The sequence below is a fragment of the Lithobates pipiens genome, unplaced genomic scaffold (genome assembly GCF_037356315.1).
Source record: "Lithobates pipiens isolate NorthernLeopardFrog02 unplaced genomic scaffold, aLitPip1_a1.2 Scaffold_22, whole genome shotgun sequence".
Taxonomy (NCBI): Eukaryota; Metazoa; Chordata; class Amphibia; order Anura; family Ranidae; genus Lithobates; species Lithobates pipiens.
In genome coordinates, this window is record NW_027507784.1 from 188,972,118 (window position 1) to 188,993,634 (window position 21,517).

Sequence of the window (21,517 nt, forward strand, 5' to 3'; positions counted from 1 at the left end):
TTTGTTTTTCTATATACGGTTTACTACTACTTTCACAGCTTAGAGATATAAGTGCTAGACATGGTTAAGCCTCCCCTCTAAAAAGTCATACTGGCGACGAAACCCATTGGAACGGGACATATTTTTTATGTAGACTGGATAGTAGAAATCCTGGGAGACATGCTGACAGTTATGGCAGCTGGCTTTAGCACTACTAGCAGCAGAAAGTAAAGATCCCATGGGACCTGCACACTGTCTTACATGCTCGGGGATCTGTTTACAAGATATACTATATGTTTGTGAGTATATTTGCTCTTTTATAAACAACACCTGATTTGAGCAGTACTAAGCCATGTGTTGTTTTATTTTTCCATGACTTTATGATGTGACTAGTCTGGAAAAAGAAGAGGAGGAGACCTTCTAGTGTGAGAGAGGCATCTGCACTGGATTATAGGCGTTCAGTGGACTTTTTGTTTATTTCTGTTTAAAGAGAGGTAATATTAGCTGGTGAATGGTTGTCCAACTGATTTGCTGGAGGTACACTTGGATGTTGAACTGGCACTGAATTTTTGCCTCTTGCGTTTTACACAACGAAACACAGTGACCTGCACACTGTTTTACATGCTCTCTGATCAGTTTTGCAAGATATGTTTGTATGTTTTTTTTTTTTTATCCAGAAAAATAACTTTATTCAGTAGTTCATGCATACAGTCCAAATATCCATATTCAAAAAGAAAAAATACAAAACAATGTAATACATTGCCAAGTGGCCCGAGGACATAACTTTCTTAAGAGCGCTTGAATCCCCCCCATCCCACACCATTCACAGCCTTATATTGTTATTCAATCCATATACAAACCAATGCACTATACCATACCTGTACAAGTAGAAATATAGTTGTAATGTTGTGTTTAGCCCACCCCAGGGCCGAGCAGTCGGTCCATGACTAGATCATCTGGGGCAAGACCTGGAGTGTCCAGCCATGGCCCCCACAGTTTTTCAAATTTATCAGGACAACCTCTATGCTGATATACAATTTTTTCCATTCTCAGCGTATTGCCTAATGTGGTGGTCCAGTCCCCGACCTTTGAAGGTGAGTCCGATTTCCAGTGGCGCATTATCAACTTGCGGGCCAAAAAGAGCACCCTAGACAGGGCCTCTCTGGTATGGGATTCCCAATCCAGTTCATCCAGCACTGACATCCAGGGCCGACACCCAAAATACTGTGCTCAGGGTGCCAGTCACCCCTCTCCAATAAACATGGAGTTTGGGACATCGCCACATCATGTGTATTAAGTCTCCATGGTCCCTTTCGCATCTAGTACACATGGGTGTCGGTGTAAGTCCCATAGAGTGTAACCTGTGGGGTGTGTAGTAAATTCTCAGTATTGTGTACAGTTGTGTAAGTCTTTGTGTCACATTCAGTGAACATATGGCTACTGACTGCAGTACTTCTTCCCACTGTTTGTCCTCCAGGGGTCCTACATCTAATTCCCATTTCCTTTTGACAGTGAAGGGGTGTTTCACCAAGAACTTGCTTAGAAGTGTGGCATAGCTCTGTGAGATGAACCCTTTAGACTTTTCGGCTGCTTTAAGCTGGGAGACAAGAGGCATTCCCTCCACCTGCCACTCTGAGACCCTTGATTGGGCTATAAAGGCATGTCTGAGTTGCATATAGTAAAATTACATATGAGCCGGCAGTTGATATCTTTCTCTCAGGGTATCAAAGGGTAGTAATTTACCATTATCTGTGTCAGGTAAAACACGCCCCTCCTCTGCCAGACTTTGGTAAGTATGTTTGCTGTTTAAAGTGGTGTTACAGCCGCAATTTTTTTTTTTTAAAGTCAGTAGCTACAAACATTGTAGCTGCTGACTTTTAATAAGGACACTTACCTGTCCAGCGAGCCCACGATGTCAGCCGCCCGAGGCCGATCCGTCCATCGGATCGGCTGCTGGCGCCTTCATCTTAACGAAGGGAAACAGGCAGTGGAGCCTTGCGGCTTCACTGCCCTTTTTCTACTGCGTCGTGCAGTGCTTTGTGAATGGCCCCATTGTTTTCTGGGACACACACATGTCCCAGAAGGCAACAGGGCCACTCGCCGAAGAGGAGGAAGTGCAGCGGAATAGGAAGAGGCAGATTAGGAAGACTGTCTAGCAACAGTGGTTTCAGGTAAGTTAAAAAAAAATATTTTTTATTTTTTACATTTTTTTTTAAGAATATTAATGCGATATTTTTTTTTTTTTTAATTTTAGGGTGGCCCTCCACTTTAATAAATTAATTTTTTTGCATACTGCACCACAGGCTCGAAAAATTCTCCTGTCATATTGTTCCTCTTGTAATATCATTTGCAGGGGCTGCAGGAAGGTGAAGATGCATATCAATCAATCCGCTTCTGTGTAATAAGTCTTATCTATGCTGCTAAGCCACACTTCTTTGACACAGGAGGATGAAGGTTAGGGGAGGATGCACTTGTTAGTTTTGACACATATTACTATATTAGCATGCACATAACTCTGCAGTGATTGTCTGAGTAGAAGGGGGAGTGGTGCATTGTGGTTGGGAATTATGGTGTTTTGCTGTGTGAAAAATAGGGAAGATTTGCACTGTGGAAAGCAAGTCCTGAGATAACTGTTCCTCTTCCCAGAGCACACAGTGGGAGAGGTGGAATGATGGAAGTAGCAGGTACAGCCGCCTAATGTTTAAAAATGCTAGCATTCTGTTGTATAAAGGATTCTGTGCAAAAGGCTAAAAGAATAAAATAAACACCTAATGTAATCTAGTAAATTTAACAGTAATGAAAGTACTTGTTCTTTAGCATATTGTACATATACAGTATATGTTATTGTACTTGAAATGAAACAAATTCCATATCAAATGCACATTTCCTGCCTTGCTTGACACTTATGGATCTGACGGTATTAGATATCAAATCCATTGTTTGCTGAATTGGATTATGTATAAGAGATATAAGTTCATTTCACTAATATTACAGCCTTTATTGCCATAACAACCTTTTTTTTTTTTTTTAACGAGAGCCATTGAAAGTTAAAGAATTATAGTCACATGTCTGAAAGGACTTCACTTTGTTTATTACCAAATATCAAAATAACTTGTTTATGGAATTGTTATGTAGAAACTATGCAGAAATGAGATTTGGAATAAAATCTAAAAGTGTCTTTAAAAAATGTATCATTATGAGCACCAGTTGTTTATACAACTATCATCATGCACACCAGTCTCTAAGATGTTCAGGAACAACCGTGGAAAAGTAAATACTAAATAAATGTGAAAAATATGTGTACAAGACCTAAGGTGGGTCATGTGACAGAGGTGTAATTCACCATATGTTTGAGCAGTGCAGCAGGTTGCATCCAGACTCCCTACCATGCATAGCTTTCTATATCTATGCCTTTTGCAGAGATTCTGTTTTGATACAAGGCAAGGCTGACACAGAAGTTGTGTCTCCAAGTTCATAAACAAAGTTATCTTGCCAAGGATTTAACTTTGGCATACGGATAAGTAGCGTGGGAAAGGCAATTATGGCAGTCTTCCTGATTTTAGTCATGATATTCTCATGAAATTTTTAATAACATCTATTCCCTCCACCCACATCTTGCTTAGTAATGTCAGTGTGTGTGTGTGTGTGTGTATATGTATATATATATATATATATATATATATATTATAGAGAGGGAGAGAGAAAAAAATATTGCTTTATTTTTATTGGGGAATGTTTCAGATCCAGATTGAAAAGAGTCTTGAGGCTTGAGGAGCGATGTGAAGGTGTCCAGATCTTGCCCTCTGGATTAATTCACTGAGAGGAGCCAACTGTCATTTCTAAATGTATACCGTTAGTGTTTTTCAATTATCCTAGGTCAGTGGTTCTCAACCCTGTACCCCCAACAGGCCATGTTTGCAGGTTTTCCATTATCTTGCACAGGTGCTTTAAATCAGCGTAAATGGCTTGGTATTTATGACAGCTATTTTATCTAATGCATAAATAACGACCAGACTTTTCAACGTACTTGGTCCAGCGGACAATCCGACGGACTTTGCAGCTGAGGTTCGCCGGACTTTCAAACGAATGGACTTGGCTACACACGATCACTCCAAAAGTCCATCGGATTCGAACGTGATGACGTAGAATAAGGAAGTTCATAGCCAATAGCTGCCCTAGCATCAGTTTTAGTCCGTCGGACTAGCACATAGACAAATGGATTGTCTGCTAAAAGCCGAGTCCGGAGGACAAATTTTTTTTTTTATATTTCTTTATTTTTGAGGTTTTCATAAGGTTACAAACAGCTATAATTCCTATGCAGACCATTTCACATGATCCTAGATACAACATCATTTCTTATAAAAATTATCTCCCTTTACCCACCCTCCCCCCCCCTACCCACCCCTCTCTCATTCGATCCTCCTCCGTGGGGATCCTTTCAACTAGCATTCCACCATCTTCAAATAATTTTCAGTTTTAACAAATAATACCCAGAGACGCCATTTATTCTGATACCTTTCCTCCATATTATCCAGTTTGTACATTGACTCCTCGATAATTCGTATCCTTTCTAATCTTTCCGCCCATTCCCTCATCGAGGGAGGGTCAGATCTTTTCCATCTTAGCGGTATCAATGATTTGGCAGCATTTAGTAAACAGGGAATCAAGGAATACCCGTACTCTCTCTCTCCTTTATCTATATCATGAAATAAGCAAACCCACGGATCCCTTCTGATCCTTTCCCCTGTTATTTCAAAAATAAATTCAATTACTTTATCCCAAAATGTCTGTATCTTAGGACACAACCACCATATATGAGCAAATGACCCCACCCCCCAAGCAGCCTCTCCAGCATAACCGAGGGGTCGCGCTACATATTTTATTTCCTTGTTGTGGGGTTATGTACCATCTTGTTAAAAGTTTATATGACATCTCTCGAGTCTGTGCATCTACGGCCACTGAATAGGTTTGTCTTATTATCCTATTTCTATGATAGTCATCCCTTAGAGACCCGATTTCACTTTCCCATTTTTCTAGATAGGGGGGGGGGTAATTTTGCTCTACTCTTTCTATTAGGATTTTATAAAGTTTTGAAATCCTTTTTTCTAGGCAGTGACGGTTCACTAATAGCTTCTCCAATGGTCTTAGTTGTTCCTTACCCTGTAATGGCTGTGATAAAGAGTGAATAAAATAATATAATTGATAATATCTCCATTTGTCTAGTGGTTTGTGACCCCATTTCCCTATAATTTCCTCATATGTGCAAATCCTATTACCTTCCATCACCTCCTGTAATTTAATATTGTCTTTCTTAACCCAACTACTATAATATAAATATTCCTCTTGACCTGGGATAAAAAATTTCGTGTCCAGTAGTGGCATTAATGGTGAGTTGTGTTCCCAGTTATGTCGCTTATTTATTATGTCCCATATCTGAAATAAATTTTTTGTGAGTGTGTTTGTGCTAAGACCTAATTCTCTGTGTTTTGCAGGAATCCATACTATTTCCCCTAATTCCCTGCTACTTAACTTAATTTCTAGTTCAACCCAATCCTTTCCCTTTTTATTATGTATCCAATCTGGTATTCGTGAAATTGCTATAGCCTCATAATATTTTTGGAGGTCCGGCATTGCCAGGCCACCCCTATCTTTACTTCTTATCAGGGAATTCCGTGCCACCCTCGCCGCTTTTTTTTTCCATATAAATCTATTAATCAAGATTTTTAATTTATTTAGATAGACCTGTGGTAAAACTATTGGGATCATTTGGCATGTATAGGTGAAAATTGGCAAAATGAACATTTTGACTACGTTTATTCTCCCTGTCCATGATAGAGCTTTATGTTGACACCTTTCCAAATGTTGTTTAATTTTATTTAGTATGGGAATATAGTTGGCCTCAAAGAGATCACTCATCTCCGAAGTCAATCTTATTCCCAAATATGCCAATTCCCTCCCACACCATCTAAAGGGGAGTTTGGATTGAAGGATACTCTGCTCAGTTATGGGCAAATTTAAATTCAAAATTTCAGATTTAGATATGTTAACCTTAAAATTAGAGACCTTCCCATAATTTGATAATTCTTCCATTATTGCTGGTATGGAAGACCCGGGGTTGGCAATATAAAGCAAGAGGTCGTCCGCAAATGCTGCAACCTTGAACTCCCTCTCAGCAGCCCATATCCCTTGGATGTTTCGGTTCGACCTAATGTTCAACAGCAGGGGTTCAAGCGATAATATAAATAATATTGGGGACAACGGGCAGCCCTGTCTTGTCCCGTTGAACAACTCAAGGGGACAGGACAGGGTCCCATTTACTCTTATTTTAGCCCTAGGGTGGGTATATAGGGCTTCTATCCAGCCCCTCATCCGCTCCTTCAATCCATACCTTTCTAGGACTTCAAACAGGAACCCCCACCCCACCCTGTCAAATGCCTTTTCCGCATCAATTGACATGAGTACCGTGGGGGTCCCCCGTCTAACAGCTTCTTGGGATAACATAATGGTCTTTAGTGTGTTATCCCGACCTTCTCTCCCTTCAATAAATCCAACCTGATCCTGCCGTATCCACTCTGACACATGCGGCCCTAATCTTTCAGCGATAATTTTTGCAAACAGTTTAATATCTGAATTTAGTAAGGAGATTGGCCTATAGCTTTCTACTGCCGTTGGGTCCTTTCCCTCTTTCAAGATCAGGACCACATGTGTCAAGAGTGTTTCTTCGCGAAATTTTTCGCCCCTCCCTACTGCATTAAAATAGTCGCATAATTTTGGGACTAGCTGTTTTTGGAATTGCTTATAATAGGAGATCGGGAAACCATCGGGCCCCGGGCAGCCTCCCTTAGCTGTATTTTTAATCGCCCACTCAACCTCCCCCCTTGTTATTGGGGCTTCTAGTGCTTCCATTTCTAACTGCTTGGCTCTAGGGATATCTATCTGGTTTAAGTAATCCTTTATTTCCACCCTAACTCGATCCTCTGCCTTATCCTGTTGCTCGATATTGTAAAGGCCCCGATAATATGTAAAAAATGTATTCACAATATCATCTGGCATATTTTGTAAGTCTCCCTCGGCATTCCTTACTTTTGGAATAAAAGTTCTATTTTTCTTTTCCTTCACCCTCCTAGCCAACCATTTACCTGATTTATTCCCCCATTGGTACCTTTCTCTTCCCAAAATATGGTAGGCCATTCTCCTATCCTGCTCCAGGCAATCATCTAGCTCTCGTTTTTTTGTTATTAAATCTTGGGTATCCCGAATCCCCCCTGGTCGCCCCATCTGTTCCAGTCTCTGAATTTCTTCGTACAATAGGGTTTTCTTCCTCTCCCTCTCTCTCTTTTTTCCTGCGCCAATCCCTATTAATGCCCCTCTAACAACTGCCTTATGCGCTTCCCATAATACAGGGCTAGAGGTTTCCGGTATATCATTCAAACTAAAAAATTGTGCAATCTCATGTTCAATCCTTTCTACTGTCTCTTTATCCTGTATTAGAGATTCATTCAGTCTCCAATTCCTCATCGGTCCACGGTCCCCCCCAATCTCAAGCTGGATCAGCACAGGTGCATGATCTGACACTGTTCTTATCTTTATTTCCGCCTTCCTAAGCGCCCTTAGAAATGAGTGTTCCAAAAAAATATAATCTATTCGGGAAAAGGAACCGTGGACCGAGGAGAAATATGTATAATCCCTGTCCTTTGAATGCAGTGTTCTCCAAGTATCATATAACTGATATGCAGTCAGCGCCCTTAAAAGTGTTCTCTGTTTATGTTCAGATATCCTGGGGCCCACCCCTGTAGTATCCATTTTAGGGTTCATACTCCAGTTGAAATCCCCTGCCAGGATTAGTTTCCCTTCTTTAAAATCTTCTATTTTATTCAATACTTTCTTCAGGAATCTTCCCGTATTCTTATTTGGGGCGTAGATACTAACAATTGTACATTTAAGATTAAACAGTTTGCCCTTTAAACACAGGTATCGACCCTCCGGATCCACCAGTCGCTCATCTAGAACAAATTTCATCGTTCTACTAAAGCCTATCGCAACCCCTCTCGAAAAGGGGGATGGGGAATCCCCATAAAACCACAACGGAAAACTAATCGAATTCAATCTAACCCCAGAAGTGCATGTTATATGCGTCTCTTGCAGGCATACTACATTTGCATCCATATATTGCAGTTCATCATTTATCCTATATCTTTTCCTTTTTGAATTTAACCCCCTAACATTATAAGTGATAACATTAAGAACTACCATACCTCTCTACCCCGGGGTAATTCCCCCTCTTTTTTTTTTTTTTTCCTTTCCTTTCCCCCTCGTTTACCTTTCCTTTTTGAGCGTCTAGTGGATCCAGTGGTGCCTATCCCCGCTAACCCCTTGGGGGGACCGAGTGAGAGTCCCAGAAAACAACCAAAAACCCTTCCCCTCCCTCTCCCTCCCTCCCCCTCCCCCCCTGTCCTATAACGGAACGTCTCGTAAGACTGGGTAGGACGCCCCCCTTCCCGTTAAGCCTATGGCATTGGTGGGCCGATCTTTGTGTTCGCCTCACCCCCATAGTATCCCTGGGGCTCAGACCCTTATCCGCCCGAAGCCCCCACACACCTTCCCTCCTCCCCTCCCCCCGTCTCCCCTCCCCCACACTCCCCCGCTCTCAGCATGGCCTATTAATTCACCTTAATTCCAGTAATCTATTTTCGGCTCCGGCTATTTGGTTGACTCTGCCATTTCCTCCCCTGGGTACTATTCCCCTCACCCCCCAGTACATCCTCAACTCCCCATTCTATCTTCGGGGCGGGGTGTATGCTTAGCTGCTCGCAAAATTCTGGGAGGTCTTCAGGGAAGCGTATGACTGCAGATCGTCCCTCTTTCTTCCCTATGAGGCATGCAGGAAATCCCCATTGATATGGGATGTCCGCCGCTCTCAATAATTCAGTGAGTGGTTTTAGGCATCTCCCTCTACCCAGTGTCTCACCCGCTAAGTCAGAGTAAATCTGTAGTTCCGTCCCCTCATAGACCACCCCAGACTGTGTTCTCCCTCTGTTCATAACTTGCATTTTATCTGCAACATTATGAAATCTCACTATAACGTCTCGAGGTGCTTCTGTTCTAATCCCCGGGGTCGAGTTATTCTGTGTATTCTATCAATTTTCACTGGGGCTGAATCTTCCTTGTCCAATAGAGGGTTAAAAATCTGTTGGGCTATCTCCTCAAGGGCGGACCCGCTATGTGTCTCAGGGAGACCTTTTATCCGTATATTCTTCCTTCTACTTCTATTTTCTAGGTCCTCCAACTTATATCTGATTATTCTATTTGAGCTCCGGAGGGCTGTTATCTGCTCTAAGATTCCTTCCATCTTACACTCTTGAGTTTCCACTCTATTTTCTACCTCCTCCACTCTCCCCAAGACCAAACCTATATCACTTCTTATTGTTGCTATATCCGCCCTTAAGGAGATCTCCATTCTTGAGAACATCTCAGAAAGCATCTCCCTGGTTTGTGGGGACTGGGGGGTCTCTTTATGGCTGTCTAAAACCACTTCTTCTGCCTCTCTATTACCCATCTCTACCTCTCCCCGAGGATTATTCTGACCTACCTCTTCATTCTGCGGGTTTACTGCGCTTTTTTTTTTAAGCTCACTTGACTTTATGGCAGGATTTTTTACCCCCCCTACCTTCTTCCCCCTTCTGCCTACTAGGGCCCGCACGAGTTAGTTTTTCTGTTCTGGGGCTACCCGACCCTTCATCCTCTCTTATACTGGAATTTGCAGCCAGATATTTTTGGATTCCGACCGGACTTGTAGCCGGGGTGATCGTCTTATTTACTTTACCTGCCTTACCCCTCATTTTGGGAAAACCAAAACCCCCCTCTCCTTATCTATCAATCACTAGGGGTTTCTCTTTACTCCTTCCCCCCTAATCCAATATACCTCCCTCCCGGACCATTAGAGATCTCCAGGGGTCTAAAACCACTCACAGTAAGGCACAGTTAGAACAAAAATACCTACAACGGTAACTGGCTCACTTTCGGGAAGAAAAAAAAAAAAAAAGGGAGCAGAGTGGGGCCCAATTCAACTGCTTTCCACACCACAGGTAAATCATCTAACCAAACAATAACGTATATCTCAAGCAGTTCACCTATAGTGCAAAAGCATAAACAGCGTAAGGCTATTAATTATTAATATTATTACAGCTGTGACACTGAGTTCATTTTACATTGAAGATGAATTATCCCACTCTGACACCAAAAAACGAAAAAAAGCAACAGACAACAAAAAAAATAAAAAATAAAAAAATTAATATCAAATATGTCCAGTCCTTTAGCTATTAAATGGTGGCAGACGAGACATTCAAGCAACCAGGGAGAAGTTTATTTTTTTTTTAGAAAGTTTTTCCTGCAAAGGTATCTCTTGCGTCAGATATCAAAAAATCAAGGAGCTTCCGATACCTATTGTTCACAGCCGCACAGCCTTCCTCCTTTGACCATAAAGATACATATCCGCTTGGTTTTTTGTATTTAAAACAAAAGGAGAAAAAGAAGCAGGGAGGGATTAGCAGATAGAACAGGTTCCAGCGGCAAACAAATTGTTCCTTTTCCTCTTCTTATCTCTTTCCCTTCTCCTCTCCCCTTACACCTATAGCCTGGCTACAGCCGGATTGGGGTATACGGGAGAGATACTGTCCTTCAGGGTGCACATTCAGGAACATCCAAAAACATCCAGGAACAACCTTCTTATTCCCAATAAGGGGGGGGGGGGGTAAACACAGGTAAGCCCAAACTTATAGCCAAGAGATATGCACCTTCTTATCTGGTATGCTGTCCTGTATACTATCCTTAGCCGCTTCCAGCTTTGGGTTGCCCCTGCCCCCGTCTGAGCGCTTATCTTACCGCAATACCACCATCATAGACCGACCGCAGAACGCCGCCAGGCACATACGCAGCACCACGGATCCACAGCTCCTTTTCTAGCACCAGGTTCCAGATTCAACTGTCTTCTGGTTAGGGGATCTTCCTCGCTGCGGGATAGACATCTGTCAGACCTTCCACCGATTCACTGCACCAAACAAAGGCTGGCTGTAAGCGTTCGTCCCAGCGTTCGTCCCGACCGCGCCTGCAAGCTGACTAGGGAGGATCTCAGGGACCGCCAGAGCCTAGTTTAGAATGGCGCGGCACTGCTGGAGCTCTCCGTGGGCCGATAGCGTTGAACGTAGCCCAGCATCGAGAGCGCGAGGAGGGGGAGACAGAGCGAGGCTCTCGGGAGATCCGGCGTGCGGCCGCTCCTACGTCATGGCGCTCCGCCCCCCTGATGTTGTTATCCCCGGAGGACAAATTTAAAGCCAGTCTTTCTATTTCTAGGTCCAGCGGACTTTTGGGAAGAAAAAGTCAGCTGGAGCCCACACACGTTCGAATTGTCCGACAGACTCTGGTCCACCGGAAAGTCCGATCGCGTGTACGCGGCATAAGAGAAGTTCACAAAACATGGCCTGTTGGGGGTACTTGAGGACAGGTTTGAGAACCACTGTCCTAGGTCATGCCTATAAGTCAACTCATTTTTTTCAAGCATGTAGAAAGCATTTAAAGACACTTTTTTTTTTTTTTTTTTTAAATGAAGCATTATGTCCACTTGTAGTGCTAGTAACTGCAGCTTCAAACATTAAAGATTGTAAAGTCTTGCTTTTTTGTATTTTTTTTCTACAAAAATAACAAACATGTTATACTTCCCTCCCATGTGCAGTGGTTTTGTACAGAGCAGCCCAGATCCTCCTCTTCTGGGTACCAGGCCCCTTCTCCTGTTTTTTTTTTATCAATAAAGTTTTTATTGTAAGATCAAAAGTAGTATCAATTGTACAATTATAATTATAATAACATTCGTACTTATCTTATAAATTGTAAATTCAACATTAAGTATAAAATAACAAAACGCTTGTGCGCTTATTCATATTAATCATTAGGGTGACTGTTGGACTTGTAGCATGTCCATTTGTGTTATAATTTTAATATACAATTACTATCCTTAACCACTTCAATACAGGGCACTTTCGCCCCCTTCCTTCCCAGCCCAATTTTCAGCTTTCAGCGCTCTAGCGCTTTCAGTGACAATTGCGCGGTCATGCTACACTGTACCCAAATGAAATTTTTATCATTTTGTTCGCACAAATAGAGCTTTATTTTGGTGGTATTTATTCACGACTCCGTTTTTTATTTTTTGCGATATAAGCGCAAAAAAGCGGAAATTTGGAAAAAAAAAACTATTTTCTTTTTTCTACTTCAATAAAAATCCAATAAAATCAAATTTTGTCATAAATTTAAGCCAAAATGTATTCTGCTACATGTTTTTGGTAAAAAAAAAATCCGTTAAGTGTATAATAATTGGTTTGTGTGATCACGGACATATGTACGCAAATGATCATGTACATATGTGTGCAGGTGATCACGTACATATGTGTGCAGATAATCATTGGGACATGTGATTTTAGTGGGACATATGTGGGGGACATGTTTTTATTATTAGGGACATGTGTTTTTATTATTTGGGGACATGTATGTTTTGGGGACATGTGTGGGGACATTGTGTTTATACTGTGTGATGTGTTTACTGTGTGGTGTGTTTACTGTGTACACTAGACTGGTGATCAGTGAGTAAAAAGCTGTAAAAAGCAGCTCATACTCACTGATCAGCAGCCGGCTGCAGCGATCTGCTCTCCTCTCCACAGCGATGACTTCTGTGTGAGGAGAGGAGGAGCCGATTGCCTAGCAACCGGCTGTTTGTTTACATCACATGACGGCCGTGATTGGACACGGCCGTCATGTGATCAGGAGGGCCAATCACAGAGCCCTCCTGCCGATCTGAGATGCGCCGTGTCCGGGTGACACGGGCGCATCGGGATCGCGCCGCTGCGCGGGCGCGATCCCGCTACTCCTGAATGACGTTCCTGAACGTCATATCAGGAGTAGGCGGCTCCCACCCGGCCGTATATGTGCATTGGCCGGGTGGGAAGTGGTTAAGGTAGATACTTTGTATATTACTATGAACTGATTATTACTTAGATAGTTATATAACATACGTTCTATATAGGCGTAGGTTGTTTAAGGCATACAGTATACTTAGGTAGGAAAACCAAGAGAGACCCAAGAGAGGGTGAGATTAGAGGAAGGGAAGAGACAGAAAGCCAAGGTCCCAGATAAATCTGGGATAAATTCTATACCATAGATTTGTATGTTCTAGAGTATATGTTTTATTGAATTTTTTTAATGTTTCTTGAGCTGTTGCCCTAATCTCCTCCATATTATGGAGGAGGTGTACCTTGTTTAGCCAATCTTTGATTGTAGGAGTGGTGGTATTTCCCCTGTATCTGGGGATCACTGCTTTCATAGCAGTGAGTAAAAATCTGGTCAGTGATCCCTTATACTGTTTGTTTCATTGAACAATTAGTGACATATAGTAAGCAGCTTGTTGCGTTTAATCGAATTGATGTCTCAGTGATAAGCTTCATGATTTCACAGACCTTCTGCCAAAATGGTTGAATCAAGGTGCAGTCCCACCATATATGCTCTTTCCTGATCACAACGCCAACAAAGGTCAGAAACCATGGGGAACCATCTATGTGTTTTGATTGGCGAGTTATACCAATTCATCAGGCACTTAAAAGAAGATTCCTATAGGCGTGTGCTAATTGCGCATTTGTGTGCAAACACACAGGCTTGTTGCCATTGGTCCTTAGTAAAGGACGTGTTTAATGCAATTTCCCAAAACACTGTTTATTAGGTACCTAAAGACCAGAGCCTTGCAGCCAGGCATAGGATGAGGAAATGTTTTTTTTCAATTTTAGTTGCCTTGAAGCACACAGTTTCAAATGGCGTGAGAGGTCTCATAAGATTATTATGTCTCGGGACATAACTATGAATTTGACGATATTCCCAATATGTTAGGAATGTTAGTCCCTTCTCAATTTGCATTTCTGAGATTGATTTTACCTTCTTGCCTTTGAAACAGTGTGTGGCCAGCAAAGGTATATTCATGTCTGTGCAACTGGAATGATTTGTTCATTCCTGGTGGAAAGTCTGGGTTAAAAATCTGTGGTGTGAGAGGGTCAGGGGATGTTGTTAAGCCAGAGATCTGAGTCACTTTTTGTAGGTTTTTAAGTGTTGGCCCTACAAGGAGGTCTTGTTTCAATTGTTTGGGGCAGGAGTCCCATGGTATTCAGGGTGAATGTGTCACAGGTATTGGACCTAAATTATTTTCTAGCACCACCCAATCCTTGTTGTTTGCATGACATGTCCAGTCTATAATTCTGGTGAGATGTGAGGCAAGATAGTAGTTCTTAAAATTTGGGAAGCCCATGACTCCATTTTGTTTGTCTCTTGTAAGTAATTGGAGACTGATGCAGGGTTTTTTAGTCACCCATAAAAATCTCCTGAGTATGGAGTGTAGGGTTTGGAAGAAATTTGAAGGTAAAAGGATTGGGATGGTCTGAAAAAAATACAGGATTCTAGGTAAGACTGTCATTTTGATGATGGCTGCTCTGTCGAACCAAGAGAAATATTTTAAAGACCATCTATCTAAATCCTTGTTTATAGCTTGTAAAACGAGTTGAAAGTTTCTTGTATAAAGTGAGTCAAGTTTCTGTGTCAACCATATCCCTAAGTATTTGAGAGCTTTTTCCCTTTTAAAGTTGAGAGTTTTCCCTTTTAAAGTTGCAATTATTTTGTGTGGTCTTTTATGTGTTCTCTTTCAGTGTTAAATTTAAAGTTCCAACAAAAAAAATAAAAAAAATAAAAGTCAGCAGCTACAAATACTACAGCTGCTGACTTTTAATAATCGGATGCTTACCTGACCCAGGGTCCAGTGAAGTGGGGGAATGAAGACCTGCACGTCTCCCCCTTCTCTCTCCGGCCCTGGCATTGTCACTGTGGGCACACTGAACATTGTGTGAGCTGTACTGCGTGCTATGACTGCCCCAGCAATCATCTGGGACCTGTGACGTGTCCCAGATGATTGCTGAGAGGGATGGGGGAGAGGTGAACTTACTTCCGGCTCCGGGAGGAAGTGGGAGCTGATTGGGTATTTGGGTACCCTTCCTCCTGTTCACTGCCCCCACAGCAAGCAGCTTACTACTGGGGCACCCAAGCCAAGCTGCAGCTCCATGTATCCATTCAGACACAGAGCTGCCTTTTGTCCCCGTCCCCTCTCTCTCTCCTGATTGGCTAACTTACTTTGATTGACAGCAGCGGGAGCCAATGGCACCGCTGCTGTGTCTCAGCCAATCAGGAGGGTGAGTCCTGGTCGGCTGAGACACTTGTGGACATTGCAGGACTGAGATGTGGCTCAGGTAAGTATGAGGGGGGCCGAGGGGATCTGTTGCACACCGAAGGCTTTTTAACTTAATGCATAATATAAAAACGCCTTCTGACTTTACAACCCCTTTAAGACTTGCTATATGCCAAGGAGAGCAGTAAAAGAGGAGAAATGAATATTACAAGTGTTCATGTTGTGCATAATACTTTTTCTTTTTGCAAGAAGCTGAGTTGATTTCTCTCATTTTAATTATATATAATTGTAATGGGGTCTTTATTGCCTTTACACCATTGCTGTCACCGTTTTAAAGTATTTACTGATGTCAATTTAAATACTTGATTATTTATTGGTAGTACAGTGGCACTTTCTTCATGGGTAAGTTAACCACTTTAATACAGGGCACTTAAACACCTTCCTGCCCAGACCAATTTTGAGCTTTCAGCGCTGTCGCACTTTGAATGACAATTGCGCAGTCATGCTACACTGTACCCAAATGAAATTTTTATCATTTTTTTCCCACAAATAGAGCTTTCTTTTGGTGGTATTTGATCACCTCTACGGTTTTTATTTTTTGCGCCGCAAATAAAAAAATACCGAAAATTTTGAAAAAAAAAATGTTTTTTTTTATTTTCAGTTTCAAAACTTTGTAAATAATTACGTTTTATCCTTCACTGATGGGCACTGATGGGGCTACACTGATGGGCACTGATAAGGCGGCACTGATGGGCACCAATGATGTGGCACCAATGAAGTGGCACTGATGAGGTGGCATTGATGGACACTGATATGTGGCACTGATAGGCAGCACTGATAGGCGGCACTGATAGGCGGCACTGATGGGCGACACGGATGGGCGACACGGATGGACACTGATAGGTGGCACAAATTGGCACTGATAGCTGGCACGGATTGGCATGGATGGGCGGCACAGATGGGCATGGATAGGTGGCACAGATGGGCATGGATAGGCGGCACAGATGGGCATGGATAGGCGGCACAGATGGGCATGGTTGGGCACTGATAGGCGGCACAGGTGGGCACTGATAGGCGGCACAGGTGGGCACTCATAGGCGGCATTGGTGTTATACTGTACTAATGGATGCCAATCAGTGCCAAACAATAATGCATGCCAATCAGTGATGCCCATTGTGGGCACTGATTGGCATCCATTATGGGCACCCATTGGCATCCATTGTGCTGACTGGCATCCCTGGTGGTCTAGGGAGGATTACCTTTTCCCTGGTGGTCTGGTGGCGTCCCTGGTGGTCCAGTGTGGGCATCCTCGGGGGGGCTGTGCTGATAATCAATCAGCACAGACCCCCCCTGTCAGAGGAGCAGCCGATCGGCTCTCCTCTACTCGCGTCTGACAGACGCGAGTGAGGAAAAGCCGATCACCGGCTCTTCCCATTTACACTGTGATCAGCCGTGATTGGACACGGCTGATCACGTGGTAAAGAGTCTCCGTCGGAGACTCTTTACCGAGATCGTAGTTGCCGGGTGTCAGACTGACACACCGCAACAACAATCGCCGCGATGCGCGCCCCGGGGGCACGCAGCGGCTCATAATCCTGATCACGTCATATGACGTCCGATCAGGATTATGAAACCACTTTGCCACCGTCAATTGCCTATAGGGCGGGCGGCAAGTGGTTAAATACCTGTTTAAAATGATGATGATAGTAGAATGGCAGCAGAGTCTTGCAGCAAAGTTTGATTTGTAGCGTCCAAGGGTACATGTCCAATGTGTCAGCAATCTTTACAGCATTTAGCATAGTTTGAATTTTGGCATCTCTGGGTGGCTATAGGCCAGAAGTCATGTACTGTAACTGAAAGTGACAGATGAGCCAGCTGCAGAATAGAGAGAAGAGTGTCTACGCTACTAGCAGTCCATGAGGCATAGTGTACAATGTGCTAAAAAACAAAAACATAGGAGTATCATGCTAATTGCTCTTAATAAAGAAGTAAGATAGACAAAGTGGTGGAAAGAACAGGGTTTATAAAAAAGAGCTGCTGTTACAGCAGAAAAGGCCAGAAATATTCTTTCTTGAAGGCTCCTATCAAAGTTGATGGTAAAATCCAGAACTAGTAATCAGCGCCAAATATAAGGATCAGTCATAATAAACTTTGCATTAAAGCCAAGAGACAAATAAAAATGTGTAGAAACAGAACGAAACTCTGGATAGCCGCACTCCGGATTATGTAAAAATGATATGCCTTTATTTCTTCAAAATGCAAGTGCAAAACTCCATTGAACAAAACGTCACAGCAAAAAGGGAACAAAAAAGGTTTTTTGATTAAAATTCTAACGCGTTTCACACTACAAACAGCGCTTATGAGTAAGCGCTGTTTGTAGCGTGAAACGCGTTAGCAATTTTATTCAAAAATCCTTTTTTGTTCCCTTTTTGCTGTGACGTTTTGTTCAATGGAGTTTTGCACTTGCATTTTGAAGAAATAAAGGCATCTAATTTTTACACAATCCGGAGTGCGGCTATCCAGAGTTTCGTTCTGTTTCTACACATTTGGCTTATGCAATCAGCCTGCACCTGGAACCCCCATTCATTTGGAGAGCTAGCAGCCTGTCAGTGGTTTTGACTTGGAGCGGTGAAATCTCTGTTTGTTTTGTAGACAAATAAAAATGTTCCCAGTAAGAAAGCATTGGTTTGATCCCGATTAATGACAATGCAAATTTTCAGGAAAAAATAAAGTTAAATTAATTTTAGTAAACACAATATAATATCCACTTTTTTTGTAAAACATAAAAGATGATGTTACACCAAATAAATGGATATCTAACATCATGCTTTAGAATTGCATACGTCTGTGGAACAGTACCAGACTAGGGTACCTCAAAATCTCCATAGGCAACTCTTTAAAAGCCTTTACAAGTTACAGGTTTAGTGTTACACAGGGTGCCTGGCATGATAATTATTGCTCCCGCTCTGACATTTTCACTGATTCCTCACGCGTGGTGCACTCACCATTTACATATGCGTATGGGACCCACATGCACATTTGCTTTAAAATGTATTTTATTTGAGTTTTTCCTTATACTGCACCTTTAATTTTTTTTTTTATCAATGTTATTGCTATTGCAAGATGAACAATATCCCTTGTGATAGCATGTGCCGTGACAGGTCCTCTTTTTGGAGAGACCTGAAGCCCAAAGCAGTAACAGCTTGTTTACATGAGACTGAAATCATAAGTGACAAAATCCTTGTCGCTTTCAGTTTCTGACATCACACAGTGGGCAGAACAACATCGGTTCCTCTCACTGTGTCCGGGCAAGCCAAAACCACCAGTCGCATCCTTACTGGACTCCCCATTCAGGTGGGAGACCATAGCAAAGGCGGCAGGTGGAGGGGGGACCCCCTTCTTCCACCTGTAAATGTGATCCAGTGGCTAGATAGCTGTTTGGATCACTTTTACCCTTTAGGATATCACAGACTTTAAAAAATAATATCAGGATCTTGGTTGTAGCCTCAACATGATCCCGGTATAACCACTTAAACTTTAGGCCATTTATAAATGGTCTAAGGACAGGAAGTGATCAACCAGCTGCAAAGTGGATAATAGAAACAGCAATTAACATAACTTTTGAAAATCTGAAGGTATTTTACATAATAGCATAATATGTTGTAGGTAATAATTTTTTATTTGCTTCTTCACTTTAGTGCCCCCATGATTATATACCAGTCTGTGGATCCAATGGAGTCACTTTCCGAAATGAGTGCTACCTAAGAGGAGCAGCCTGCAAGCAGCAAAGTGAAATACTTGTTGTGGCTGAAGGTTCATGTGTGGCAGGTATGTGTCAATTATGTTATGTAATAGCAACAAACTTTGTGTGTTCTAAAATGACTTGAGTTTGTTTTACCGCAGAGTTGCCTTTTTTTTATTTGAAAAGATACAAATACTGTAACTGTTTTTTGCCATTATAGAGTTAAAGCAAGCAAGAACTGGTATTAAATATATTCTAAATATTATACCTCTAATATAGTATCTGTATAATAGCTTTATAGGACCAGTGTTTCAAATAATTTTGTATGAGGATAATTGAATGTGAATGATACACGCAATGATATAATTCATAGAATATTATTTTTTCTATTTCATTTGCCTTTTTTTTTCCTCCATGTTTACAATCAAGGCCTCTACAGTTAAGCCCCTACTGGGCAAAACATGTTGGAGGTGGTTCTCCCATGTATAGGAGACTAAGCCAAAGCCAATTTTTATTAAGAGGAGTTCACTATATGCCGAGGCAGTTTGTGGACAGGCATTATTTTGATGTAGTACTTAATGTGTCTGATGAGCCAATGTTCAACATGACTAGCACCTGCAAACATTGTGGCCAGTCAGCTGGAATAACAGTTTGGGGCATTTGAGCGTTATCAGTTTTATTTGGTTTCTGGTCTGTAAACAGATTCATGGTTGCTTATACATGTACCTTTCAGCTGCAGTTCTACCTAATCACCTCTCCTTCCATCAACTACTCCTTTCCTGGCCATGTTCCTGCTAGTCACACCAAATCCCCCCCACCAGTGCATTATAATATTTTTCCCAGAGAACATTATGGTTTAACAGGTCCTTGCGTTTACCAAACTTTCACCACTGAGCATTTCTTTCATTGCCAATCTTCACAACTACCATGAATGTGTTGGTAGAGAATAGAGGAGTCTTTAAGGTGGACAGGATATGAGATTACTGACATGATTGATCTTATGCCCTGTTCATCTCCAGACCCCTCTGTTCTCTATCATAAAGTAACTTCTGAGAGTTTCAGCCAGAGTATACGTTAAGGGTTTGGCACCAACTGTTAACCATCCGCTCACTCAAGTGCCCTGGCAGAATCCCCCGAAGAGTGGGCTAGTGATGAGGGAAGAGCACTGATCTACCTGAGAAAAGGACCTAAGGGGACAATACATCATCAGCCAGTGGAAACTGGATCTACCTGAGAGTGATCACACTGAGCGTTTATTGACCTGTTTCCTATAGGTCATATAAAACAAAAGTGAGCATGCACACCTGAAGGTGGTGGCACACATTGGTGATATGCTTGCAAGATACAGATGTTTTGAATCATATCTTAAACAGATCACTTCACTGAAAGAATCATATAAATCTGTTGTGACTTCTTTGATGGGACACATTTTTCACTTATTTTAGATCACAATACTTTATAATTTGATATTATTCATGTTTCCCTGTGGGGTATGAGTAACTGCGGGATGTTTAACGTGCATGAATGCTATTTACTGATACTCATCATATAATGATTTACATTATGCTTATTTCATATGCACATACAATTTGATGGTTTATGGGGCTATTGTTTAATAGATGGGTGTTGGAGGGGCTGGAGGTTATTTATGGCTTTGTTATTGTATTTGTTTGGTGCAAATTCACGCAACAATTCACTGTTGTTGATTTCTACATATATTGGGGCAGCGCTACACTATTGCTTAGTTTACTGTTTGTCAGGCTGTGGAAACACATTAAGGTGTTTGCAGAAGTTAATATTAGATTATTGAAGTCAGGCAGCACATGAGGATTTATCTGTTTTATTTGCAGTGTTTATATCTATTTTCCAATTGATGAGATGATATCTGTAAGCATAGTACAAATAGGGTTAATTATGGCAAACACAGCTCCCCAGCCCCTTCATAAACAAAGTGAACTAAGTAAATTTTTTCATTGCTAGAGTTTGCAAAAAAGAGCATTTAAAATGACTAAGCTGCAATATTTAAATCTTTGTTTTAAGTTATGGAATGTGAATAAGTGCATGTAATAAATACAATGTATGTGAAGGGTTTTTAAGGGTATTCCAGGTGCATGACAGACCAGCCAAGGGTTAATACTGCAGACCACTGAAGACCCCCAGTACCGGGAGACACCTCAGTGAACACAAGATACACAAAGTAAGTTCAAAAAGTGTCTGCCTTTTATTAAGCGGGTATACAGCTTATATTTGGTTCAACTTTACCAATCACAATAGGGGAGGGTGGAGTGGTTAATAAAGGTATATATTGAATATCATTAATATCATGAATATAATTAAACAATTCAACAGCATGTGGTGGTATATTAGCTTCCCTAACGGCTTTTTATTTTTTTATTTTTTGTTGAACTATTTAGCCTTGGTCTCACAGTCATCACCCCCTGCATCAGACATGTCTGGTGCAGTAGAGGTACCATGTCCCAATGACACCTGGGAACCAGCCCCCCCCCCCCCACCTGCTGTACCGCTATACCGCT

The 21,517-nt window shown here is 41.9% G+C and overlaps 1 protein-coding gene across 2 annotated transcripts in view; it reads left to right on the forward strand.

The window, feature by feature from the left end:
• The window catches only part of TMEFF2 (transmembrane protein with EGF like and two follistatin like domains 2), a 955,470-nt gene that overhangs the window by 204,086 nt on the left and 729,867 nt on the right, over nucleotides 1-21,517 (forward strand). For both annotated transcript variants that reach the window (XM_077448742.1, XM_077448743.1), the window contains exon 3: nucleotides 18,940-19,069. In XM_077448742.1, coding sequence (XP_077304868.1) covers nucleotides 18,940-19,069 — 130 coding nt within the window. The remainder of the gene's footprint in view (nucleotides 1-18,939; nucleotides 19,070-21,517) is intronic.